This window comes from Oncorhynchus kisutch, linkage group LG30, assembly GCF_002021735.2.
Source record: "Oncorhynchus kisutch isolate 150728-3 linkage group LG30, Okis_V2, whole genome shotgun sequence".
Lineage (NCBI taxonomy): Eukaryota > Metazoa > Chordata > Actinopteri > Salmoniformes > Salmonidae > Oncorhynchus > Oncorhynchus kisutch.
This window is the reverse complement of record NC_034203.2, coordinates 19,155,597-19,182,889: the sequence shown is the minus strand read 5'-3', so window position 1 is coordinate 19,182,889 and position 27,293 is coordinate 19,155,597. Positions and strand designations below refer to the sequence as shown.

General features: G+C 43.7%; 1 protein-coding gene across 1 annotated transcript in view; it reads left to right on the top strand.

The window, feature by feature from the left end:
* The window catches only part of LOC109875288 (laminin subunit gamma-1-like), an 84,135-nt gene that overhangs the window by 42,087 nt on the left and 14,755 nt on the right, over nt 1-27,293 (top strand). Inside the window, exons 2-23 of the mRNA XM_020467591.2 lie at nt 52-356; nt 4,637-4,767; nt 14,595-14,764; nt 15,695-15,883; nt 17,144-17,261; nt 17,642-17,740; nt 19,210-19,346; nt 19,551-19,673; nt 19,805-19,994; nt 20,200-20,312; nt 20,982-21,203; nt 21,852-22,040; nt 23,066-23,311; nt 23,503-23,656; nt 23,970-24,112; nt 24,371-24,549; nt 24,761-24,917; nt 25,233-25,438; nt 25,931-26,010; nt 26,278-26,415; nt 26,553-26,697; nt 27,033-27,182. Of these exons, the coding sequence (XP_020323180.1) occupies nt 52-356; nt 4,637-4,767; nt 14,595-14,764; nt 15,695-15,883; nt 17,144-17,261; nt 17,642-17,740; nt 19,210-19,346; nt 19,551-19,673; nt 19,805-19,994; nt 20,200-20,312; nt 20,982-21,203; nt 21,852-22,040; nt 23,066-23,311; nt 23,503-23,656; nt 23,970-24,112; nt 24,371-24,549; nt 24,761-24,917; nt 25,233-25,438; nt 25,931-26,010; nt 26,278-26,415; nt 26,553-26,697; nt 27,033-27,182 (3,584 nt within the window). The remainder of the gene's footprint in view (nt 1-51; nt 357-4,636; nt 4,768-14,594; nt 14,765-15,694; nt 15,884-17,143; nt 17,262-17,641; nt 17,741-19,209; nt 19,347-19,550; nt 19,674-19,804; nt 19,995-20,199; nt 20,313-20,981; nt 21,204-21,851; nt 22,041-23,065; nt 23,312-23,502; nt 23,657-23,969; nt 24,113-24,370; nt 24,550-24,760; nt 24,918-25,232; nt 25,439-25,930; nt 26,011-26,277; nt 26,416-26,552; nt 26,698-27,032; nt 27,183-27,293) is intronic.

Genomic DNA, 27,293 nt, shown 5'->3' with positions numbered 1-27,293 from the left:
CTGATTTAGCTTTTGGTATCAATTATCTCATGTTTCTTTTTGGTTCTTCAGGCAAGGCTTTTGACATCACTTACGTGCGACTCAAGTTCCACACCAGCCGCCCAGAGAGCTTTGCCATCTACAAGCGCACAAGTGAGGATGGACCATGGACGCCCTACCAGTACTACAGTGGCTCCTGTGAGAAGACCTACCAGAAGTTCAACAGAGGCTTCATCCGCACCGGAGAGGACGAACAGCAGGCCCTCTGTACAGACGAGTTCAGTGACATCTCACCCCTGACTGGAGGAAACGTGGCCTTCTCCACCCTCGAGGGCCGACCCAGTGCTTACAACTTTGACAACAGCCCAGTTCTTCAGGTAAAGAAAAAAACTCAGCTGTTTTATAGCATTTGAGAAACCTTGATAAAATAACTTTGTGTGATTGTCTCTAATACTGTATGTTCAAGCTCAGTTCTACATGGCTGTTTTTATAGTGTTCGAGAGACCTTGATATAGGAACTTCGTGATGCTTCTTGTTCCAGCTCCAGATGTGTGATATCCCATACTTGTGTGTCCCTGGGTGGCTGTTAATATTTTGTTTTATTTTTCCAGGGCTGTCTGAGGCACAGAGTTAGTAGTACAACTTATATCAGTAGCGTTGAAGAAATAAATGATGTGGAAGAGCAGGTGGACATAGTAACGTAAAGTTGGCCCGTAGACTTGAGATATTTTGGCATGGACATATGTGCTGTTGGCAAGCATGCCCAGTGAAAGGGAGTAGCACACTAGTTCAGGTGGGAAAGTGTGAGAGCCTGACCAGTGCCAAGTGTTGCAACAGGTTGCTAGGTGACGCCTCCAGATTTCCCACTACAGTACTGATTGAATTTGGCTCTGAAGAGGCACAGCTGGAAATGTTAGTTGCGCATTGCTTTCAGCAAGTGAGAATTTGTGTGTTTCCAGATTAAGCCCAGGGAGTCTTCTAGCCTAAATCAGACTTTAAACCCAAATGACTCCAGTAAGATTTTATAGCCTAACCATTAGGTTATAAACTACTTTATTTGTTGCATGCACCGTGCCGAATACAACAGTTTTACAACAGACGTTTACCATGAAATGCTTACTTACGAGCCCTTTCCCAACAATGCGGAATTAAATAGTAACAACAGTGATAGTAATAATGTGGCTATATACAAGGAGTACCAGTACTGAGTCAATGTGCAGGGGTACGAGGTAGTTGAGGAAACATGTAGGTAGGGTTAAAGTGACTAGGCAATCAGGATAGATTATAAACAGAGTAGCAGCAGCGTGTATGTGTTGGAGAGTCAGTGTAAGGATGTGTGAGTGTGTGGGTAGATTCCAGTGAGTGTGCATAGTCAGTGCAAAACATGGTCAATGCAAATAGTCCGGGTAGCCATTTGTTTAACCGTTCAGCAGTCTCATGGCTTAGGGGTAGAAACTGTTCAGGAATCTTTTGGTCCCAGACTTTGTGCTCTGGTACCGCTTTCTGTGCGGTAGCAGAGTGAACAGTCTATGGCTTGGGTGGCTGTGGTCATTGATCTTGCTATTTTTCACCTGTGTGGAATACCCTAACTTTTCATACGGAATACTCTACCTCGAACAAATTAATACATTTAGCTCTGGCACTATACACTTCCATATTTTACTTTCTCGTGTGGCATATTTATACCAAAGCCCAGGACTCTTTGGAAGGGATACCTTTCTCAGGCGTCACAGGGCTACGTTGCATGGAGAGTTTATTTGTTAAGTGGAGTCTCTAGGTAATATTTGAATAACTGTTAAAGATTCTTTAATATGGGATAGCGAACATTTTCGTACAACAATATCAACCAAAACTTTTTCACTCAGACTCACTCTGTATATAGAAAATATATCCCACAGGTGTCTCAAGTAGAGGTTGACCAAATAATCGAAATGGCTGTATTTTTGGACACCGATTTGGCCGATTTAAAAAAAATATATATATATATTTTTTTTTACACTTTTATTTTACTAGGCAAGTCAGTTAAGAAGACATTCTTATTTTCAATGACGGCCTAGGAAGAGTGGGTTAACTGCCTGTTCAGTGGCAGAACGACAGATTTTTACCTTGTCAGCTCCGGGATTCAATCTTGCGACCTTACAGTTAACCAGTCCAACGCTCTAACCACCTGCCTCTCATTGCACTCCACAAGGAGCCTGCCTGTTACGCGAATGCAGTAAGAAGCCAAGGTAAGTTGGTAGCTAGCATTAAACTTATCTTATAAAAAACAATCAATCAATCATAATTACTAGTTAACTACACATGGTTGTTATTACTAGTTTTTCTAGCGTGACCTGTGTTGCATTTAATTGATGCAACGCAGGGGGATGATTTAACAAAAGAGCATTTGCGAAAAAAGCACAATCGTTGCACGACTGGACCTAACCATAAACACCAATGGTTAGATTTTCTTCAAATCAATACACAGAAGTAGATTTTTAAACCTGCATATTTAGCTAAAATAAATCCAAGTTAGCAGGCAATATTAACCAGGTGAAATTGTCATTTCTCTTGCGTTCATTGCACGCAGAGTCAGGGTATATGCAACAGTTTGGGCCGCCTGGCTCATTGCAAACTAATTTGCCAGAATTTTACGTAATTATGACATACATTGCACAACCTTCAATGTTAACAGCAATATTTAGACTTATGGATGCCACCCGTTAGATAAAATACCGAACAGTTCCATATTTCACTGAAAGATTAAACGTTTTGTTTTCGAAATGATAGTTTCCAGATTCGACCATATTAATGACCAAAGGCTCGTATTTCTATGTCTTATTATGTTATAATTAAGTCTATGATTTGATATTTTATAGAGCAGTCTGACTGAGCGATGGTAGGCAGCAGCAGGCTCGTAAGCGTTCGTTCACACAGCACTTTTGTGCGTTCTGCCAGCAGCTCTTCCCTGTGCTTCAAGCATTGCGCTGTTTATGACTTCAAGCATATCAACTCCCGAGATTAGGCTGGTGTAACCGATGTGAAATGGCTAGCTAGTTAGCGTGGTGCGCGCTAATAGCGTTTCAAACGTCACTCACTCTGAGACTTGGAGTGGTTGTTCCCCTTGCTCTACATGGGTAACGCTGCTTCGAGGGTGGCTGTTGTCGATGTGTTCCTGTTTCGAGCCCAGGTAGGGGCGAGGAGAGGGACGGAAGCTATACCGTTACACTGGCAATACTAAAGTGCCTATAAGAACATCCAATTGTCAAAGGTTAATGAAATACAAATGGTACAGAGGGAAATAGTCCTATAAACCCTATAATAACTACAACCTAAAACCTCTTACCTTGGAATATTGAAGTCTCATGTTAAAAGGAACCACCAGCTTTCATATGTTCTCATGTTCTGAGCAAGGAACTTAAACGTTAGCTTTTTTACATGGCACATATTGCACTTTTACTTTCTTCTCCAACACTTTGTTTTTGCATTATTTAAACCAAATTGAACATGCTTCATTATTTGTTTGAGGCTAAATGGATTTGTATTGATGTATTATATTAAGTTAAAATAAGTGTTCAGTCAGTATTGTTCTAATTTTCATTATTACAAATAAATAAAACAAATTCGCCGGTTAATCGGTATCGGCCTTTTTTTTGGGTCATCCATTAATCGGTATCGGTGTGGAAAAATCATAATCGGTCGACCTCTAGTCTCAAGATAATTAAAAATGATATTTTCATCCAGCTTTAACAGCCTGGATACAGTTGGAAATGTATGAGATAGTGCCAGTGAAGTCAATAAAATAGTCGACCAGGAGAGCCATTGGCCGCGTGCCTGAGACAGACGGAACCTGCTTTGACTCATGGCTGCCCTATGGATGTGTCAGACTCTTCCAGTAGAGTTAGGCTATAAGAAGTGGCAAAACATTGGAGCTGTTATCAGCAAAAACTCTATCCTGAAATATGTTTTAAATTAGTCTGCTGGTAGTAGTTAGACTCTAATTCTGCAGAATGTTTGTTGGCAAATCATTTTGCACGTGCAAGCGAGATGATACACACTTGACTTGGCTGTGTTTACAACTCCTCTTCAGAAATATTCAGAACATTGTGTTACAATGTTAAAAGTAAAACAGACTATTTATTATAAACCTCCATTTGTGGAACAGGAAAGATTTTTTTTTTATATAGTTTATTTATTTTTACAGATGCTATGCTATGGTTTCCAACTTTCTTGGTAATACTCCTTGTGCGATCTTCCAGTGCTCACTCCAGATATGTCCTCTGCTGCTGTAATTCTAAGCAAGCAAACAAAAGGCTTTCGATATGTTCTGATTCTGGGACCAGTCTGATTCCACGAGAATATCTGAGGTTTGGTTTAGATTAGTTTTGCCGTATTTCTTTTCCCCTTCTAAACCGCTGCACTAGTACCAGGGATAGGGTTTTGTCTCCCATTTCAAATAGAAACTTTCAACAGGATAAGAATTAGTTTCAAGTCAAACACACCTATCGTCCAAATCACTTTGGAATCTTCAACCCTCTCTCCCTTTTCTCGTCCGTCAAGCAAAGTTGTAGATTAATAACTCTCCAAACATATTTAGCAGGCAAGGCCTGGCACACATATTTGTGCAGTCTGACCTGGCTGTGTTTTAACACTGTCCATTTGTCTTTTTTCTTTTCAGGAATGGGTGACAGCCACAGATATCAAAGTGACCCTGAACAGGCTCAACACATTTGGAGATGAAGTTTTCAATGATCCCAAGGTCCTAAAGTCCTATTACTACGCTGTCTCAGACTTTGCAGTGGGAGGAAGGTGAGAGCTTTATGCTATCTTCCAACAACTGTTGTCAGCATCTACTGCCTGGCTTTTCCCTTCACATTTTTTTATTTGACCAATGCCATTGTTTTTGTCTCTTCTAGAAATTATAACATAAATGTAAAAATAGCAACAAATCATATTATATTCCTTTAAAGGAGGAGGCCAAATCAAATGTATTTATATAGCCCATTATACATCAGCGGATATCTCAAAGTGCTGTACAGAAACCCAGCCTAAAACCCCAAACAGCAAGCAATGCAGGTGTAGAAGCACGGTGGCTAGGAAAAACTCCCTAGAAAGGCCAAAACCTAGGAAGAAACCTAGAGAGGAACCAGGCTATGAGGGGTGGCCAGTCCTCTTCTGTCTGGGCCGGGTGGAGATTATAACAGAATATGGCCAAGATGTTCAAATGTTAATAAATGACCAGCATGGTCAAATAATAATCACAGTAGTTGTCGAGGGTGCAGCAAGTCAGCACCGCAGGAGTAAATGTCAGTTGGCTTTTCATAGCCAATCATTAAGAGTATCTCTACCGCTCCTGCTGTCTCTAGAGAGTTGAAAACAGCAGGTCTGGGACAAGGTAGCACCTCCGGTGAACAGGTCAGGATTCCATAGCTGCAGGCAGAACAGTTAAAACTGGAACAGCAGCACAGCCAGGTGGACTGGGGACAGCAAGGAGTCATCATGCCAGGTAGTCCTGAGGCATGGTCCTAGGGCTCAGGTCCTCCGAGAGAAAGAGAGAATTAGAGAGAGCATACTTAAATTCACACCGGATAAGACAGGAGAAGTACTCCAGATATAACAAACTGACCCTAGCCCCCTGACACACTAAATACTGGAGGCTGAGACAGGAGGGATCAGGAAACACTGTGGCCCCATCCGATGATCCCCCCAGACAGGGCCAAACAGGAAGGATATAACCCCACCCACTTTGCCAAAGCACAGCTCCCACACCACTAGAGGGATAGCTTCAACCACCAACTTACCATCCTGAGACAAGGCCGAGTATAGCCCACAAAGATCTCCGCCACGGCACAACCCAAGGGGTGGCGCCAACCCAGACAGGAAGATGACTCAACCCACTCAAGTGACGCATCCCTCCTAGGGACTGCATGGAAGAGCACCAGTAAGCCAGTGACTCAGCCCCTGTAATAGGGTTAGAAGCAGAGAATCCCAGTGGAGAGAGGGGAACCGGCCAGGCAGAGACAGCAAGGGCGGTTCGTTGCACCAGAGCCTTTCTGTTCACCTTCACACTCCTGGGCCAGACTACACTCAATCATATGACCCACTGAAGAGATGAGTCTTCAATAAAGACTTAAAGGTTGAGACCGAGTCTGCGTCTCTCACATGGGTAGGCAGACCATTCCATAAAAATGGAGCTCTATAGGAGAAAGTCCTGCCTCCAGCTGTTTGCTTAAAAATTCTAGGGACAATTAGGAGGCCTGCATCGTGTGAATGTAGCGTACGCGTAGGTATGTACAGCAGGACCAAATCAGAAAGATAGGTAGGAGCAAGCCCATGTAATGCTTTGTAGGTTAGCAGTAAAACCTTAATCAGCCCTTGCCTTAACAGGAAGCCAGTGTAGGGAGGCTAGCACTGGAGTAATATGATCTAGTCATATTCTAGTCAGGATTCTAGCAGCCGTATTTAGCACTAATTGAAGTTTATTTAGTGCTTTATCCGGGTAGCCGGAAAGTAGAGCATTGCTGTAGTCTAACCTAGAAGTAACAAAAGCATGGATTATTTTTTATGCATCATTTTTGGACAGAAAGTTTCTGATTTTTGCAATGTTACGTAGATGGAAAAAAGCTGTCCTTGAAATGGTCTTGATATGTTCTTCAAAAGAGAGATCAGGGTCCAGAGTAACGCTGAGGTCCTTCACAGTTTTATTTGAGACGACTGTACAACCATTAACATTCATTGTCAGATTCAACGGAAGATCTCTTTGTTTCTTGGGACCTAGAACAAGCATCTCTGTTTTGTCCGAGTTTAAAAGTAGAAAGTTTGCAGCCATCCACTTCCTTATGTCTGAAACACAGGTTTCTGGCAAGGGCCATTCACCAATGTTTCATTGAAATGTACAGCTGTGTGTCATCCGCATAGCAGTAAAAGTTAACATGTTTTCGAATGACATCGCCAAGAGGTAAAATGTATAGTGGAAACAATAGTGGACAGGCTCTGTCTATTAACCACACACACAGTTTTCTCTAGTGCGTATTCACTCTATACCTTTTTGGTATGAAGACTTGGAATAACTGCAAGAATAGGAATCGCTCTGTTGGATTGAAGAAAAAAACATTCATTATCAAACCTCAGGTGCTGACAACAAAGATGTTTTTGCCTGGGTGTTGAATAAATCATTCATCTAAAGTAGTGTAATCTGTTGACTTCAGATCAACTTCATATCACAAATGTGGCCAGCCACATTTTACATTGTGTGGGTTCATTCTCAGTGGCTCAACAGAGAATAAAAAAAAAACAATCCCTCCCAAATTCAGAACTGAAAAGCCAGAAGAGAATAGGGGATCAGACACATATTAAACAAGTGTTAAACTGCCCCCTTGCCGGTGCAGTGTCTTTTCAAATCAAATCAAATCAAATCAAATTTATTTGTCACATACACATGGTTAGCAGATGTTAATGCGAGTGTAGCGAAATGCTTGTGCTTCTAGTTCCGACAATGCAGTAATAACGAACAAGTGATCTAACTAACAATTCCAAAAAAAACTACTGTCTTATACACAGTGTAAGGGGATAAAGAATATGTACATAAAGATATATGAATGAGTGATGGTACAGAGCAGCATAGGCAAGATACAGTAGATGATATCGAGTACAGTATATACATATGAGATGAGTATGTAAACCAAGTGGCATAGTTAAAGTGGCTAGTGATACATGTATTACATAAGGATGCAGTCGATGATATAGAGTACAGTATCTACGTATGCATATGAGATGAATAATGTAGGGTAAGTAACATTATATAAGGTAGCATTGTTTAAAGTGGCTAGTGATATATTTACATCATTTCCCATCAATTCCCATGATTAAAGTGGCTGGAGTAGAGTCAGTGGCATTGACAGTGTGTTGGCAGTAGCCACTCAATGTTAGTGGTGGCTGTTTAACAGTCTGATGGCCTTGAGATAGAAGCTGTTTTTCAGTCTCTCGGTCCCAGCTTTGATTCACCTCAATCTGTTTGAAATATGGAGCAGATTTCCATTACTCAGCCACATTCTTTACATTCCTGCCTGCGAGTGCTGGATTACAGTGCACGGAGACTGGAATGGGGCAGGCCCCAATATGACGGCAGAGATGAGTCCAAGGACCATGCCGGGCCAAGCTTGGGTGTAGTAGGTCTACTCTCTACCTGTCAGGGCACCAAGTTCACTGTCCACCAGTCAGCGACGTCATCACATCCACCAGCTATATATTATGAGTAAGAAATGGATTTGACTGATATTACACGTACTACAAAATGGAAAAGATGGAATGGAAAAGAGCGTGAGGGAGGTTTTCTTTGTTTTTCTAGATGAACAAACCGCCTATTAATCTCAATAGGCCCCTAGTGCTATAGTGTCTTCCTTCCTGTTGATCTGGTACTCCCTGTATGTGGCTCCACATTGATATGGTACTGGTACTCCCTGTATATAGCTCCATATTGATATGGTACTGGTACTCCCTGTATGTAGCTCCACATTGATCTGGTACTGGTACTCCCTGTATATAGCTCCACATTGATCTGGTACTGGTACTCCCTGTATATAGCTCCACATTGATCTGGTACTGGTACTCCCTGTATATAGCTCCACATTGATCTGGTACTGGTACTCCCTGTATGTAGCTCCACATTGATCTGGTACTGGTTCTCCCTGTATGTAGCTCCACATTGATCTGGTACTGGTACTCCCTGTATGTAGCTCCACATTGATCTGGTACTGGTTCTCCCTGTATGTAGCTCCACATTGATCTGGTACTGGTTCTCCCTGTATGTAGCTCCACATTGATCTGGTACTGGTTCTCCCTGTATGTAGCTCCACATTGATCTGGTACTGGTACTCCCTGTATGTAGCTCCACATTGATCTGGTACTCACTGTATGTAGCTCCACATTGATATGGTACTGGTACTCCCTGTATGTAGCTCCACATTGATCTGGTACTGGTACTCCCTGTATGTAGTTCCACATGAATCTGGTACTGGTTCTCCCTGTATATAGCTCCACATTGATCTGCTACTGGTACTCCCTGTATGTGGCTCCACAATGATCTGGTACTGGTACTCCCTGTATATAGCTCCATATTGATATGGTACTGGTACTCCCTGTATGTGGCTCCACATTGATCTGGTACTGGTACTCCCTGTATGTAGCTCCACATTGATCTGGTACTGGTACTCCCTGTATATAGCTCCACATTGATCTGGTACTGGTACTCCCTGTATATAGCTCCACATTGATCTGGTACTGGTACTCCCTGTATGTAGCTCCACATTGATCTGGTACTGGTACTCCCTGTATATAGCTCCACATTGATCTGGTACTGGTACTCCCTGTATATAGCTCCACATTGATCTGGTACTGGTACTCCCTGTATATAGCTCCACATTGATATGGTACTGGTACTCCCTGTATGTAGCTCCACATTGATCTGGTACTCCCTGTATATAGCTCCACATTGATATGGTACTGGTACTCCCTGTATGTAGCTTCACATTGATCTGGTACTGGTACTCCCTGTATATAGCTCCACATTGATCTGGTACTGGTACTCCCTGTATATAGCTCCACATTGATCTGGTACTCCCTGTATATAGCTCCACATTGATCTGGTACTGGTTCTCCCTGTATGTAGCTCCACATTGATCTGGTACTGGTACTCCCTGTATGTAGCTCCACATTGATCTGGTACTGGTTCTCCCTGTATGTAGCTCCACATTGATCTGGTACTGGTTCTCCCTGTATGTAGCTCCACATTGATCTGGTACTGGTTCTCCCTGTATGTAGCTCCACATTGATCTGGTACTGGTTCTCCCTGTATGTAGCTCCACATTGATCTGGTACTGGTTCTCCCTGTATGTAGCTCCACATTGATCTGGTACTGGTACTCCCTGTATGTACTGGGAGTACCAGTACATACAGGGAGATCTCTTGGCTACATAGCTGATGCACGCTGGACTGTCCATAAATCACGGTACTCCATTCTGCTTGTTTGTTTTATCTGTTGGCCCCGTTGCCTAGTCTACGCCATTTTACCTGCTGTTGTTGTGCTAGCTGATTAGCTGTTGTCTCACCTACTGTTTTAGCTAGCTTTCCCAATTCAACACCTGTGATTACTGTATGCCTCGCTGTATGTCTCTCTCAAATGTCAATATGCCTTGTATACTGTTGTTCAGGTTAGTTATCATTGTTTTAGTTCACAATGGAGCCCCTAGTTCCACTCTTCATACCCCTGATAACTCCTTTGTCCCACCTCCCACACATGCGGTGACCTCACCCATTACTACCAGCATGTCCAGAGATACAACCTCTCTCATCATCACCCAGTGCCTGGGCTTAACTCCGCTGTACCCGCACCCCACCATACCCCTGTCTGCGCATTATGCCCTGAATATATTCTACCATGCCCAGAAACCTGCTCCTCTTATTCTCTGTCCCCAACGCTCTAGGCGACCAGTTTTGATAGCCTTTAGCCGCACCCTCATACTACTCCTTCTCTGTTCCGCGGGTGATGTGGAGGTAAACCCAGGCCCTGCATGTCCCCAGGCACCCTCATTTGTTGACTTCTGTGTTCGAAAAAGCCTTGGTTTCATGCATGTCAACATCAGAAGCCTCCTCCCTAAGTTTGTCTTACTCACTGCTTTAGCACACTCTGCTAACCCTGATGTCCTTGCTGTGTCTGAATCCTGGCTCAGGAAGGCCACCAAAAATTCAGAGATTTCCATACCCAACTATAACATCTTCCGTCAAGATAGAACTGCCAAAGGGGGAGGAGTTGCAGTTTACTGCAGAGATGGCCTGCAAAGTAATGTCATACTTTCCAGGTCCATACCCAAACAGTTCGAACTACTAATTTTGAAAATTACTCTCTCCAGAAATAAGTCTCTCACGGTTGCCGCCTGCTACCGACCCCCCTCAGCTCCCAGCTGTGCCCTGGACACCATTTGTGAATTGATCGCCCCCCATCTAGCTTCAGAGTTTGTTCTGTTAGGTGACCTAAACTGGGATATGCTTAACACCCCGCCAGTCCTACAATCTAAGCTAGATGCCCTCAATCTCACACAAATCATCAAGGAACCCACCAGGTACAACCCTAACTCTGTAAACAAGGGCACCCTCATAGACGTCATCCTGACCAACTGGCCCTCCAAATACACCTCCGCTGTCTTCAACCAGGATCTCAGCGATCACTGCCTCATTGCCTGTATCCGCTACGGAGCCGCAGTCAAACGACCACCCCTCATCACTGTCAAACGCTCCCTAAAACACTTCTGTGAGCAGGCCTTTCTAATCGACCTGGCCCGGGTATCCTGGAAGGACATTGACCTCATCCCGTCAGTTGAGGATGCCTGGTCATTCTTTAAAAGTAACTTCCTCACCATTTTAGATAAGCATGCTCCGTTCAAAAAATGCAGAACTAAGAACAGATACAGCCCTTGGTTCACCCCAGACCTGACTGCCCTCGACCAGCACAAAAACATCCTGTGGCGGACTGCAATAGCATCGAATAGTCCCCGTGATATGCAACTGTTCAGGGAAGTCCGGAACCAATACACGCAGTCAGTCAGGAAAGCTAAGGCCAGCTTCTTCAGGCAGAAGTTTGCATCCTGTAGCTCCAACTCCAAAAAGTTCTGGGACACTGTGAAGTCCATGGAGAACAAGAGCACCTCCTCCCAGCTGCCCACTGCACTGAGGCTAGGTAACACGGTCGCCACTGATAAATCCATGATTATCGAAAACTTCAATAAGCATTTCTCAACGGCTGGCCATGCCTTCCGCCTGGCTACTTCAACCTCGGCCAACAGCTCCGCCCCCCCCGCAGCTCCTCGCCCAAGCCTCTCCAGGTTCTCCTTTACCCAAATCCAGATAGCAGATATTCTGAAAGAGCTGCAAAACCTGGACCCGTACAAATCAGCTGGGCTTGACAATCTGGACCCTCTATTTCTGAAACTATCTGCCACCATTGTCGCAACCCCTATTACCAGCCTGTTCAACCTCTCTTTCATCTCGTCTGAGATCCCCAAGGATTGGAAAGCTGCCGCAGTCATCCCCCTCTTCAAAGGGGGAGACACCCTGGACCCAAACTGTTACAGACCTATATCCATCCTGCCCTGCCTATCTAAGGTCTTCGAAAGCCAAGTCAACAAACAGGTCACTGACCATCTCGAATCCCACCGTACCTTCTCCGCTGTGCAATCTGGTTTCCGAGCCGGTCATGGGTGCACCTCAGCCACACTCAAGGTACTCAACGATATCATAACCGCCATCGATAAAAGACAGTACTGTGCAGCCGTCTTCATCGACCTCGCCAAGGCTTTCGACTCTGTCAATCACCATATTCTTATCGGCAGACTCAGTAGCCTCGGTTTTTCGGATGACTGCCTTGCCTGGTTCACCAATTACTTTGCAGACAGAGTTCAGTGTGTCAAATCGGAGGGCATGCTGTCCGGTCCTCTGGCAGTCTCTATGGGGGTGCCACAGGGTTCAATTCTCGGGCCGACTCTTTTCTCTGTGTATATCAATGATGTTGCTCTTGCTGCGGGCGATTCCCTGATCCACCTCTACGCAGACGACACCATTCTATATACTTTCGGCCCGTCTTTGGACACTGTGCTATCTAACCTCCAAACAAGCTTCAATGCCATACAACACTCCTTCCGTGGCCTCCAACTGCTCTTAAACGCTAGTAAAACCAAATGCATGCTTTTCAACCGGTCGCTGCCTGCACCTGCATGCCCGACTAGCATCACCACCCTGGATGGTTCCGACCTAGAATATGTGGACGTCTATAAGTACCTAGGTGTCTGGCTAGACTGCAAACTCTCCTTCCAGACTCATATCAAACATCTCCAATCGAAAATCAAATCAAGAGTCGGCTTTCTATTCCGCAACAAAGCCTCCTTCACTCAAGCCGCCAAGCTTACCCTAGTAAAACTGACTATCCTACCGATCCTCGACTTCGGCGATGTCATTTACAAAATGGCTTCCAACACTCTACTCAGCAAACTGGATGCAGTCTATCACAGTGCCATCCGTTTTGTCACTAAAGCACCTTATACTACCCACCACTGCGACTTGTATGCTCTAGTCGGCTGGCCCTCGCTACATATTCGTCGCCAGACCCACTGGCTCCAGGTCATCTACAAGTCTATGCTAGGTAAAGCTCCGCCTTATCTCAGCTCACTGGTCACGATGGCAACACCCATCCGTAGCACGCGCTCCAGCAGGTGTATCTCACTGATCATCCCTAAAGCCAACACCTCATTTGGCCGCCTTTCGTTCCAGTACTCTGCTGCCTGTGACTGGAACGAATTGCAAAAATCGCTGAAGTTGGAGACTTTTATCTCCCTCACCAACTTCAAACATCAGCTATCTGAGCAGCTAACCGATCGCTGCAGCTGTACATAGTCTATTGGTAAATAGCCCACCCTTTTCACCTACCTCATCCCCGTACTGTTTTTATTTATTTACTTTTCTGCTCTTCTGCACACCAATATCTCTACCTGTACATGACCATCTGATCTTTTATCACTCCAGTGTTAATCTGCAAAATTGTAATTATTTGCCTACCTCCTCATGCCTTTTGCACACATTGTATATAGACCCCCCCTTCGTTTTCTACTGTGTTATTGACTTGTTAATTGTTTACTCCATGTGTAACTCTTTGTTGTATGCTCACACTGCTATGCTTTATCTTGGCCAGGTCGCAGTTGCAAATGAGAACTTGTTCTCAACTAGCCTACCTGGTTAAATAAAGGTGAAATTAAAAAAAAAAAAAAAAAAAAATGTAGCTCCATTCTTGTGTATTTTATTTATTGTTGTTCGTAAGCAAGCATTTCACTGTAAAGTCTACCTACACATGTTGTATTCAGGGCATGTGATAGATAACATTTGATTTTGTAGAATATTTACAGTATGATTGATTTATCAAAATGAAGCCTGTTCTATACCAGTAGTAAAGTGACTTGTTATAGCAAGTTGGAGTCAACGTTTGCTGCTATCTGTCATGCTAATATGGATGGATGAACACCTATTTGTAGATTACTGTAAATATAATCCAGTGTTTCCCCTATAGGGAGACGATGAGGAGCAAGCAGTGACTGTGCTCTCATTCGTGCCACTGCTCACTCAGATTGCTAGCAATATAAGTTTTAACTTGGCACTCTGATCTTAAAGGGATAGTGCGGCAATTTAGCCAAACTGGTGTGGCGCCGCTGCTGAATGAATATAGGGGAAACACTGTAATCAGGCTACTATCCTGTGCTGACAGGTCATCGACTCATATGATTACACTGAAAATAAATGCCATTGATATACCGTATGGTTGGACTATTAGACTGCTTAACCAAGTAATCACGTCCATTTTAAAATCAATAACTGAGTTCCATTTAATGCTTATGGTCAGGTCCTCTTAAGACCAGTGCAAAGGACCATATTCATAAAGGTCTCTGAGTAGCAGTGCTGATCTAGGATCTGTTTTTGCCTTTTACATCATAATGAATAAGATGACATAGACAGCGGATCCTCTTACTCTGAGACACAGATGTTTGAGTTGTGCATTATAACTCTCACGGTGACTAACAGACTGTTCTCCGCTGTTCCAGGTGCAAGTGCAACGGCCATGCGAGTGAGTGTGTGAAAAACAACGGCTTCGACAAGCCGGTTTGCAACTGCAAGCACAACACAGAGGGTGATGACTGCAATGTGTGCAAGCCGTTCTACAACGACCGTCCCTGGAGGCGAGCTACAGCCAATAACCCTAACGAGTGTCTGAGTAAGTGCTGTCCCAAATGGCACCCTATTCCCTATGTAGTGTGCTACTTTTGACCAGAGTCCTATGGGCCCTGGTCAAAAGTAGTGCACTACATAGAGAATAGGATGTATTTTGGGACACAGCCCAAGAGATGAGTGTCTGCATAAGTCCCATAGCAAGAGATCCTTCCTGTTTCTGTGCAGGCCAGGCCGGGCAGACATTCATATCATACCCCAAATGTGTGACTAATCCTGTTCAGAACAGTCCACACCACACTTCTCACGCCCACACTGCCTCAATCTGCTCCAGGCCACATAATCTGTCTCCTAAAACCAAACTTTGCCAGCAGACCACTTAGGGAAAAGTATGCCTGATATGGAAAATGTGCCAAATGAAATTACATACCCTTAACTGCAGGGAAGGTTCAGTATAAAATTTGCTTTCAATCAGATTACTATGTAGCTCTACCACCTCCTTCCCCATATACAGTAAGCACCTCTACATTGAACCCATCCATGCATTGTCCTTAAAAGTGTATGGGATAAACTAATGGCTAGTTTACCAAAGCCTGGTATGGAAAATTTGCTTTTATCTTCCCACTCTTAAATCCAGCGGTTTATAATCACATTAGTCTGTAGTTGTACTGCTCCCTCCCCGTATACACATACATGGGGCGGCAGGGTAGCCTAGTGGTTAGAGTGTTGGACTAGTAACCGGAAGGTTGCAAGTTCAAACCCCTGAGCTGACAAGGTACAAATCTGTCGTTCTGCCCCTGAACAGGCAGTTAACCCACTGTTCCTAGGCCGTCATTGAAAATAAGAATTTGTTCTTAACTGACTTGCCTAGTTAAATAAAGGTAAAAAAAAAATTTTATTAAATTGATCCCACCTACACATTGTCCTATACATTTGTATGGGATAAGCTAATATCTACTTTTTCTGGTGGTCCCAGAGTGCAACTGTAATGGCAAGAGTGCAGAGTGCTACTTCGACCCTGAGCTGTACCGTGCCACCGGCCACGGAGGACACTGTCGCAACTGTGCCGACAACACTGACGGGCCTAAATGCGAGCGCTGCCTGGACAATCACTACAGAGACCGATCTGGCAACCGCTGCCTGCCCTGCAGCTGCAACTCAGTGGGTGAGTGTCTGGACCATACCATTGCGTATTTACTGTTTCTATTGGGGTAAAAAGAGGGCAGCTTCCCAATTGGTACCCTATTCCCTATATACAGTGCCTTGCGAAAGTATTCGGCCCCCTTGAACTTTACGACCTTTTGCCACATTTCAGGCTTCAAACATAAAGATATAAAACTGTATTTTTTTGTGAAGAATCAACAACAAGTGGGACACAATCATGAAGTGGAACGACATTTATTGGATATTTCTAACTTTTTTAACAAATCAAAAACTGAAAAATTGGGCGTGCAAAATTATTCAGCCCCCTTAAGTTAATACTTTGTAGCGCCACCTTTTGCTGCGATTACAGCTGTAAGTCACTTGGGGTATGTCTCTATCAGTTTTGCACATCGAGAGACTGAATTTTTTCCCCATTCCTCCTTGCAAAACAGCTTGAGCTCAGTGAGGTTGGATGGAGAGCATTTGTGAACAGCAGTTTTCAGTTTTACAGTTCACTATTTGGGACATAGGGTGCCATTTGGGTCGCAGACTTACTGTTTCTATTGGGGTAAGAAGATAAGTACAGCATGAAGCCAGGCTTTGTTGTGAAGTGACTGCCCTTGTCGTTATATTGGATTGAGCAATGAACCACAAGTTTTAATGTGTCATTAAATACTTAGTTTATATTGGCTGTATTGCATTAATTGAAACCAAGACTGTTCTCAGGGCAAGTCTGTTTGTTTTGACTACAGATGCTACTTTTCATAGCAGGTTAGGAGAATTAGCAAGGCAGGTTAGGAACATGTTATGTTGCTGGTTAGGAGAATTATGTTAGGGTTGGCTAAAATGCAAAAATTGTCCCAGATGCGACTCGAACATATCTAACTACAACCAGGCCTGCCCTGAGAACAGTCTTGGTTTCCACAAATGCGATGCTGCTTTCTATTGGGTAAAATAATATACAGTCTGAAGGCAGTCTGTGTTTTGTAGTGCTATGGGTTAACATTTATTGGATTGAGAGACAAAACGCAAGTCTTAATAGGTTAAAGCTGTTGTCACCAGTATGTTAAGTTTCATAATTCCTCTATAACCACATATGCTACCCTTGAAAACCACCGCCAAACAATTGCGACATGGACACCACCAGATCCCATTACAGGCTATTCGGACAAGATTGTCCACATGTTGTGTGAATTGTCTGGGCTGTTTAACAATGATCGTTCACATGTGTGTTGAAATGATGAACTGATGTTGATCTGTGCTTCTTTCTCTCTACTGCCAGGCTCTCTGGCCACTCAGTGTGACAACACAGGGCGCTGCAGCTGTAAACCAGGTGTGATGGGGGACAAGTGTGACCGCTGCCAACCTGGCTTCCACACCTTGACCGAAGCAGGCTGCAGGTATAAAACACCAAGCTAATAACTCTTGTTATTTGTGATATTTATATATGCATTGCTCCAAATCAAACAATCTTAACGTTTTATGATGGTTTGTTCTTATTTATGTATTGTTCGCTCTTCACGTGTTTATTTGGGAGTGAGATGGAGGCGGTCAATCTTAGGCTGTATCCCAAATGTCATCCTTCTCCCTATATAGTGCACTATATAGGGAATAGGATGCCATTTGGGATGTAGTTGTGTGCCAGGCCAGCAAATGGTCCTTTTAGATAAACAGGCTCGCAGCAGGCTTGCTTTAGAATAGATAGTGGTTATCAGACCCATGCTGTTTATGTGAATGGCTGTTCTTCTCCCTTCGCCTCCCCCACCCCTCTTCTCTCCAGACCCTGCTCCTGTAACCCTTCTGGAAGCACACAGGAGTGTGACGTCCAGACAGGCCGTTGCCAGTGCAAGGACAACGTGGAGGGCTTCAACTGTGACAGGTCAGTGTCAGACCCACTCGCTCTCTCCGCCACAGGGATTAATTACACAGACACACAGTGTAACACACACACACACACACAGAGGCACAGTACACACATAAACATGATTTCCTTATACCGAAAATACACTCTAACAAGGTGGCTTTTCAGTTAGGATTGTCTTTGTCTGGGAATTGTTGAATGTTGATGGGTTTAGAATGAAACAGGGTTACGAAAGACTGTCACTTTGGCAGTGAAATATGAGTTGGCTCCATTCAGCTAGTGCAACACAGTTTACGGTATTGTTCATTGGGAAGGGAAACTGTTAAAGATTCATGGCAGCATTTCAGCTCATCTTCTGTTATGACATTTTGAGGTTAAACCACAGAGGTTTAAAAGCAGCCCCTGACACACAGAAACACAGATACACACAGGAGAGTACCTCTCTCTCAATGAAAGAATGCTCTGTATGTGTGTAAAATGGAATTAGACAGGCAGTATGACTCCCCTCGCAGCGAAGGAGACAAAATAACCCATAGATAGCTCACTCCTCCCCACTGAGACCGACTGGCAGCCAGGCCTTCTATGGCTTCTCCCAAGTCCGGCCACCCAGCCAGTCACCACTACCTTGTCTGCTGCCTGCCTGAGACACTCTTCTCTCTGCCTTTGTGCAATGGCCACCACCTAACCCCGGCTCCACAACCCCCGGCTCCACAGACACTGGTGGGTGTAACATTCCTCCCAGCCTCCCAGCTGGGCCACAGATGGTATGAATAATCCCCCCACTATGGATTTGTCCCAAATGGCACCCTATTACTTAAATGGTGCCTGGTCAAAAGTAGTGCACTATATAGGGAATAGGGTGCCATTTCGGACGCATTCAGTTTGTCAGATGCTGCATGGTCACTCACAACAAGTGGCTGAAATTACAGACTGTTTGCCTGTCTGCCTTTTTGAAGACAGCAGTTTCACAGTCTACTAAATTGCTGTTCTCCCAAAGGCTGTCATTCGCTTAAGATGTCAGCGCATTTTACTTGAAAGGCAATATGGGACTCATTATAGAATATAGCCTACGCCTCAAACTGTATGTCAATACTTTCACATTTCCAAGCCTAAAGCCATATTTTAACTCAGTTTCATACAGTTAACTTTGTTTTCATATAATGAAATGAATTATTACAGTATATGGGATGGCAGGTAGCCTAGTGATTAGAGCGTTGGGCCAGTAACCGAAAGGATGCTAGATCGAATCCCAGAGCTGACAAGGTAAAAATCTGTCGTTCTGCCCCTGAACAAGACAGTTAACCCACTGTTCCCCGGTAGGCCGTCATTGTAATAAGAATTTGTTCTCAACTGACTTGCCTAGTTAAATAAAAAAAATATGAAAAATATATATGTTGACTTTATCTCATATTTGCAGATAGACTTACCCATGCTCATATAATTGTTTATGTAAGTTGATGTTAAATGGCTAATGTGGTTTATTTCAGGTGTAAGCTGGGATACTTCAACCTGGACCCCCAGAACCCGCAGGGTTGCACTCTGTGCTTCTGCTTCCAACACTCCTCTGTGTGTGACAGCGCTGAAGGTTACAGCATCGACACTGTTTCCTCCACCTTCGACAAAGGTGAGCCCATACACACCTTTTCACCTTTTCATTATGGGCTCAGACCAGGCTTATTTACTAATAAAAAAGAAGCTGAAGTAAGTTCATATAAATATTCAGGAAGTATGCAAATATCACTTTAGATTAGGATCATTCAGAGGTAGTTGTGATGTAAAGATATGCCTTGATAGAATGAAATGTAACATACATGAAACCTGTTCCTAGATGATGAGCAGTGGACAGCCCAGCAGCGTGACGGCTCCAGTGTTTCAGTCCAGTGGTCTGCTGGTGGAGAGGAGATTTCCCTCGTCGCTGAGGACTACTTCCCCATGTACTTTGTGGCTCCAGGTACTGTGTGACTGACACTAACTCAAAGACTTTTCTTGAGAAAGAGGGACTTTTATTTTTCAACTATTGGGGTGAAGAAGACTTCATTGGAGTGAGAGCCTAAGAAGTATTTTCTGATCTCGTTACTGTAGAGAGGTTCCTGGGCAATCAGCTGCTGAGCTACGGCCAGAACCTCACCCTGAACTTCCGGGTGGACAGGAGAGACACACGCCTTTCAGCTGAAGATGTGGTTCTGGAGGGTGCTGGCCTCAGAGTGGCTGTGCCTCTCATTGCTCAGGGAAATGCCTATCCTGGGGAGAACATGCAGACATTTGTGTTCAGGTTGGTGGAAATCATGCAGCCATAACCTACTGATGTGTATACTGTAGAATATCAGCACAACAAAAGTAAATCATTTGTAAAATGAAAGTTAACTTTTTACCGTCTAATCTGTGGTAATAACATAATTTTGAAATTGTCACATAGAAAGCAAATGCATAAATTTGTCTTATCTGATGTTGAGAATGCCCCTCTTTTTTTCTGTTAGGCTCCACGACAGCACAGACTACCCCTGGAGGCCCACCCTCCCTCAGTCTGAGTTCCAGAAGCTCCTGCACAATCTGACATCCATCAAGATCCGTGGCACCTACAGCGAGAGAAGTATGCATCCACTCATCCGCCCCGCCTCACCTCATTTCACAATGTAAACCATACATCCTGGTTCAGGGCCTGTATTCATAAAGGATCTCAGAGTAGGAGTACTGATCTATGATCATGTTTCCCCTGTACATAAAGGGCAGGAAACGGATCCTAGATCAGCACTCCTACTTAGAGACGCTTCATGAATATGGGCCCACGCCTACAGTAGTATCTGTAGGCTTGGGAGTTAGTTAGGTCAAGCGAACTGATACGCTTGGATTTCATATGCTTTTAACAGTTCTGAGGACATCTCTCAGCTAATCACAGAGAGGATGTTGAAACTCCAACCTAGTCATAATATTAGTGCTCAGGTTAAGGCTGAATCTTTCTCATTTCCCCTTTCTCATTTCCCCTAAAGACACTACATGGTGATGATTTCCCCTGTTATTGAGGTCATCAGATCCTCTCTGAACAAATATCAAGATAACTCTAAGGGCAAAAACATAGTAATAGTCACTTAGCTCAATACTTTAGACATTACCAATTGAGCCTAATCAATGCAATGAAAATAGAAAGCTGGGAGACAAGAATGTTGGTGGTCTGTGTCTTTGATTCCATGTCAACATTTCGGCCTAGTGGCCTTTCTCAAGACATGATGCAGACATCTAATCAATGCTCATCGTTCCCCAGGTGCTGGCTACCTTGACGATGTAATGCTGATCACGGCGAGGAGAGGTCCCGGGACCCCGGCCCGCTGGGTAGAGAAGTGTACCTGCCCTCAGGGCTACATGGGACAGCATTGTGAGAACTGCACCCTGGGATACAGGAGGAACAGACCAGACCTGGGAGCCTTCAGTTCCTGTGACGCCTGCAACTGTAACGGACACAGTGACACGTGCAACCCCGACACAGGTCAGGGAGATGACAATGAGTGGCTGACACCCTAATGACTCCCAATTCCCTATATAGTGCACTACTGTAGAGCAGGGCCCTTAGGGAAACAACAAGGAGTAGAGACTGGCGACGAGTCTTCAATCATCACATGACTGGTTGGGTATATGTCTCAGCCAGGAGCCATGCAGTACACCTGGGGTTCTATCTGCTATGTCTAAATGTGTCTGGAACAGTGGATGGTTCAACATTTAAAAGTCCTTGTTATCTTAGAGTGGAACAGAACATGGAGTAACAGGTCACACCAACATCAGCCAGTAATAACACTCTGCTATAAAGAGATTTGTGGTTGGTTTAAAAACATGACTGATAGGATGTCATTGTAAATAAGAATTTATCTTAACTGACTTGCCTAGTTAAATAAAGGTTCAATAAAATAGGCAGCCTACTCTCTCCTCATCTACTATAAAAAGGTGTCTGGATATAAAATAGTGGGCCCTTTAAACGCTCATCGGTCTTAGACTCCCCCCTGGTGGTGGCTAGGGGAAGGGAAAGGGGATAGCTAGTCAGTTGCGTAACGGAATGCATTCACCCGAAGTGTGTCTTCCGCGCTTAACCCAACCCCTCTTAATCAGAGACATGACGTGTGTGTTTGATATCTGTTTGAAGGGATGTGTGACTGCCAACACAACACAGCTGGTCTCAGTTGTGAGAGGTGTGAAGACGGTTCCTATGGAGACTCCACTGTGGGGAGTTCCAGCGACTGCAAGCCCTGCCCCTGCCCCGGAGGATCCACTTGTGCTGTCGTTCCCAAGACCAAGGAGGTTGTCTGCACCAACTGTCCCACAGGAACCACAGGTAATATTTAAAGAGATTGTGATTAAAAAACAAAAAACGCATGTAAATAATCCGTGGTGGAGACTTTGCAGATTTATAGATTAGAACCAAATCAACTGTTAGGCATAGTCTGTGGGTCGTTTTGAAAGTGTCAAACACTGGTTGAATTATTTACTATTTATCACAATTCAAGACTGTTTATAAAAATAAAATGAAAACATATTTATACTGTGGATCAACTGAGACCAAAGTCTCATTTGCAGTAGAGCCTGTTTTTTAATACAAACATACAACATATGCATAAATACACAGACACAAGACATACTCATTAAGAAAAAAAAAATCACAATTAACATTTAAAAGATCAGAAATAGATTTTTTTAATTGTGTAAGAGGCACGAGAACATCCATTCTAATAGTTTTGTGTAAATTGTTTCACATGTAGGGTGCAGCATAACTGTAGGTGCATTTTCCGATCTGTGTAGAAACTGGGGGGGATCTGAAGTGTAATTCATCAACCTAGTTTTAGAATGAGTCATTCGATAAGAGTTTAGAGATGTCAAATACATTGGATGTTTTTGCATTAACGCTTTATAGATAAATAACATACAATTCTGCTCTCTTCTGGCGGCTAAAGAGGCCCAAAACTATTTCTAGATATAAGGAATAGTGGTAAGTTTTGAAACCGGAGCCAGTAATGAACCTTGGGGCACAACAATATACAGCAACCAAGGGTTTAAAGTGTGGATGCTGCAACATGCATGTAAATAACATCCCCATATTCCCATACAGACATAAAGGTGGCCTGAACCATTTCCTTTCTATTAACAGACTTTGATTCCGTCTGATAAACAGACTTTGATTCCGTAAAAGAAACCTAACTTCAACTTTGTAAATGGATAAAACTTCATGATGAATGTTCCAAATTGTGTTTATTGTATGAACCTATTTCTCAATTCAGGAGTTGAATGTATGGGAGCTTTTATTAGATATTCAAATATATTCATTATCACGTAATCCAAACTATGAATTGCATCTTTCCCCAGGCAAGCGTTGTGAGCTGTGTGACGACGGTTTCTTCGGAGACCCCCTGGGTGAGAACGGGCCGGTGAGGGTGTGTCGGGCCTGTAAGTGTAGCGACAACATCGACCCCAACGCTGTGGGCAACTGTGACCGAGAGACCGGGGAGTGCCTCAAGTGTATCTACAACACAGACGGCTTCTTCTGCGACCGCTGCAAAGAGGGCTTCTATGGAAGCCCTCTGGCCACCAACCCCAACGACAAGTGCAAGCGTAAGATGAGAAAATGACCTCTGTGTGTGTGTGTACAGTTGAGTTCCACATACTGACTGATGTGTTCATCGGTGATAATGGGTCTCTCTCTATTCCATTCTATCCTGTGTACTGTTGAGTTCCACATACTATACAGAGACGACTGATGCTTGCAGTGGTAGTCATGGGTTTCTCTTCTCTCCTGTCCCCAGCCTGCTCCTGCTCTCTGTACGGCACAGTGGACAGACAAACCACCTGTCTACAGGTCACAGGCCAGTGCCCGTGTCTCGCCCACGTCATCAACAGGGACTGCAGCGCCTGTGAGCCTGGCTTCTTCAACCTGCAGAGCGGCACAGGTTGCGTACGGTCAGTACCCACTCTGTAGACCTTCTCTTTTTACACCTTAATATCCAGCTTTTAGTGGAAGCATTTCTGAGTAATTAATAAGGTACTCCTCGTAGAAAAGCCAAAGAAATGTATCATCTTTTTTTGGTTTGTGATTTGTCACATTCAATACAAAAATAAAGACCAATAAACATGAATAATTATTCTAATTAATAAATATCTTACTAGAAATTGTGGTCTGTTATATGAAGCTTTAGCTGTTTGATTGTGTTCATGGCTATGTTTCAATAGCTAAGTTGTAGTATGCCTTGATTTTATTTTGTTGTCGTGACAGATGCACCTGCAATCCTATTGGGTCCACCAATGGTCAGTGTGACATCAGTTCCGGTCAGTGTGAATGCCAGCCCGGCGTCACCGGTCTGCGCTGTGAACGCTGCGAGGTCAACTTCTTTGGATTCGGATTGTCTGGCTGCAAACGTATGGCTACCATACTTTTCCTCCTTTCTCTATCCTCGACCATTGAGATTAAACTCTTGCAACATTTCATATTATGGCGTGCAGATGTGCATTACTATATCACATGTGGAGTTTGTGTCTGATGGGAAGAGAACATCATTCTAACTTGAAGATTCCCCTCTGTATTTGTCATTGTAGCTTTTCAAACCTCCACTCTGGAATCACACATGTTTTACGAGCCTTTTTAATTGATCTGTTTCTCTTCTTCCTCTACTTCAGCGTGTGACTGCGACCCAGAGGGCTCCTCCACGACCCAGTGTAAGGACGATGGCCGCTGCGAGTGCAGCCCAGGCTTTGTAGGAGCCAGGTGTGACATGTGTGAGGAGAACTACTTCTACAACCGCTCTACTCTTGGCTGCCAGCAGTGTCCAGCTTGTTACTCTCTCATCAGAGACAAGGTACAGACTCTTGGTGTTGTTTTCGTCAGTTAATTATTTTTGTTAATAAAGTTGAGTTCTACCACACTGTCTCTCCTCCTTCCTTTCCTGTCTCTCTTCACTGTCTTTGTCCAAATATTTTTAAAATATATTTAATTAAGTTGTGTGCTTGACATGTCTGTATAGCTGCATAGGCAACCACACTAACCCTTATGGTTTTATACTTACATAGGTGAACCAGCAGAGACAGAAGCTGCATGACCTGCAGAATTTGATTGACAACCTGGGCTCTACGTCGGAGGCTGTCAGTGACAAGGCTTTTGAGGACCGTCTGAAGCAGGCAGAGAAAGCCATCATGGATCTGCTGGAGGAGGCTCAGACCAGCAAAAGTACAGGACTCTAAATATGTCCATTTAAAAAAAAATATGTATATATTTTAAAGTAGGTCTCACTTGAAACAACTAGAATTAGACAAAGGACCTCATGTCAATTTTTAAAGAACTATTCGGCATAATTAACCTGAAAGAATGTTGTTCTATCCCAGTGGAGTTAAATCAAATGATTCAGGCATGTTAGTTGTGAATGCTGTTTTCAGTTATGTAGTGGGGTGGTATGCACACATCCATTAAACCTTGTCCCAGGTGCTGGATCAGAGAGGACTATGTGAAATGTACTTTTATTTACTTCTTAATCTATATTTTCAGATGTAGACAAAGGCCTGCTGGAGCGCCTGGGAAACCTGAACAACACGCTGACCACTCAGTGGAACCGTCTGCAGAACATCAGGAACGGTGTGGACGACACGGGAACCCAGACCGACAAGGCCCGCAACCGGGTCCGAGACACTGAGAACCTGGTCGACCGTGCCCGCGAGGAACTGGATAAGGCCAAGGACGCCATCAGCAAACTGGTCGGTCATCCCCTAATGATAATTTTGAGAAATGCATTTGTTTTATACAATATTCATCCAATGTTCTACCATGTATGATCAGTTTCTATAATGAAAGTTATCTTTTTTGTGTCATGTTGCTAGGATAATAATGTCCATTCTAGGGATTCTATATGTAATTATATTGCTCCAGGTGTTCAGTAAGATACTTGGAGCTCTATAATTACATATAGAATCCATAGGATGGAAATTAGCATCCAACAGCAACATGACAAAAAAAATGACGCTTTCATTCTAAAAACGGATCATATTTGGTCAAATATTGTATATAACAAATAATGATATTATGAAGGGTAGGATCTCGATGCTTTGAGCACCATGTTATTTGTCTATTTTTGTTGTACAGACCCCCGGTTCATATTTGGTCCCGTAGCACAATGAGCAAGTCCTCCTGCATGAAAAAGAAATAATGGGGGTTCATTGATTTCGTACTTTATTTTTTTTCTCGCCCAGGACATCAAAACACCCTCAAACACTGCAGATCCTAACAACATGACGCTTCTGGCAGAGGAGGCTCGCAATCTGGCCGACAAGTAAGAACTGCTACAATTGTTGTTCTCTGAAATGTATTGCCTGGGATGTCTGGGATGTGCTATTCTTGACTGAAAAAGGGGGAACACGCAAAAAAATGAAATATGAATTGCTTTAATTAAATCAATATAATTGGTAGGCCAGAACTAAAATGTATATGTTTGGGTGCGTGAACCCAATCACCACTTTTTATTTTATTTTTCTTGAGCTGTAAGAAGCCCCGTCACGTAGTCGATGAAATAATAAGCCTCATCCTGTTACATCTGTAGACATAAAATGGATGCGGATCAAATCGAGAAGATCGCCAAGGATGCCAACGACACGTCCACCAAGGCTCTCAACCTGCTGATGAAGACTCTAGATGGCGAGGGAAAGACCAACAAAGACATTGACGAGCTCAACAGGAAGTATGTCACTGTCAGCAGCAGCACTTTTCTGTGATGATTCCTCCTTTATTTTCTCAATCGAAATAAATCCCATTTCAGGAACATTTATTCTGTCCAGAAATTGTCAATAATTGAAACTGTCATGTTCACCCTCTTAGGTACAATGAAGCAAAGGACCTGGCTAATAACCTGGAGAAACAGGCCAACAAAGTGCATGCTGAGGCAGAGGAGGCAGGCGACAAAGCCCTGAAGATCTACTCTAACCTGACCAGCCTGCCACCCTTCAACACCAAATCACTGGAGGTCAGTTGCATGAAGTGACTGCTCCTCTTTTAGGGGGAGACAGTTCTGCATCCCAAATGGCACCCTATTTCCTTAATAGTGCACTACTGGTCAAAATGTGCGCACTAGAAAGGGAATAGGATGTCAATTGGGAGGTAGGTGGCATCATCAGGCGTCTCTTCATTGATGAAACAACCCTTTGGAATATGTTCCCTGTCTCGAATGATTGACAGGATACTCTTCAGATTCATTGAAAGGGTTTGTGTATCAAAGACATAAATGTAAATGGCCATCAGGACATTACTGAAGTCATTTCCAAGTCTTGAAAGATAACTTACCTTGACTTCTGATTACAGGGCGAAGCGAGCAAGATCAAGAAGGAGGCGTCAGACCTGGACAAGCTGATTGACAAGACGGAGAAGGAGTACAACGACCTGAGGGACGACCTGAGAGGGAAGGAGACTGAGGTCCGCAAGCTGCTGGAGAAGGGAAAGACTGAGCAGCAGGTAGGACAGGAGACCATTACTTAGGGTTACAAAATGTTGATAACTTTCCCAAATTCTCAGGCTACCAGAAACCCAGTTTGAGGATTCCCTGAATTCCTGCTTTTTCCAGAC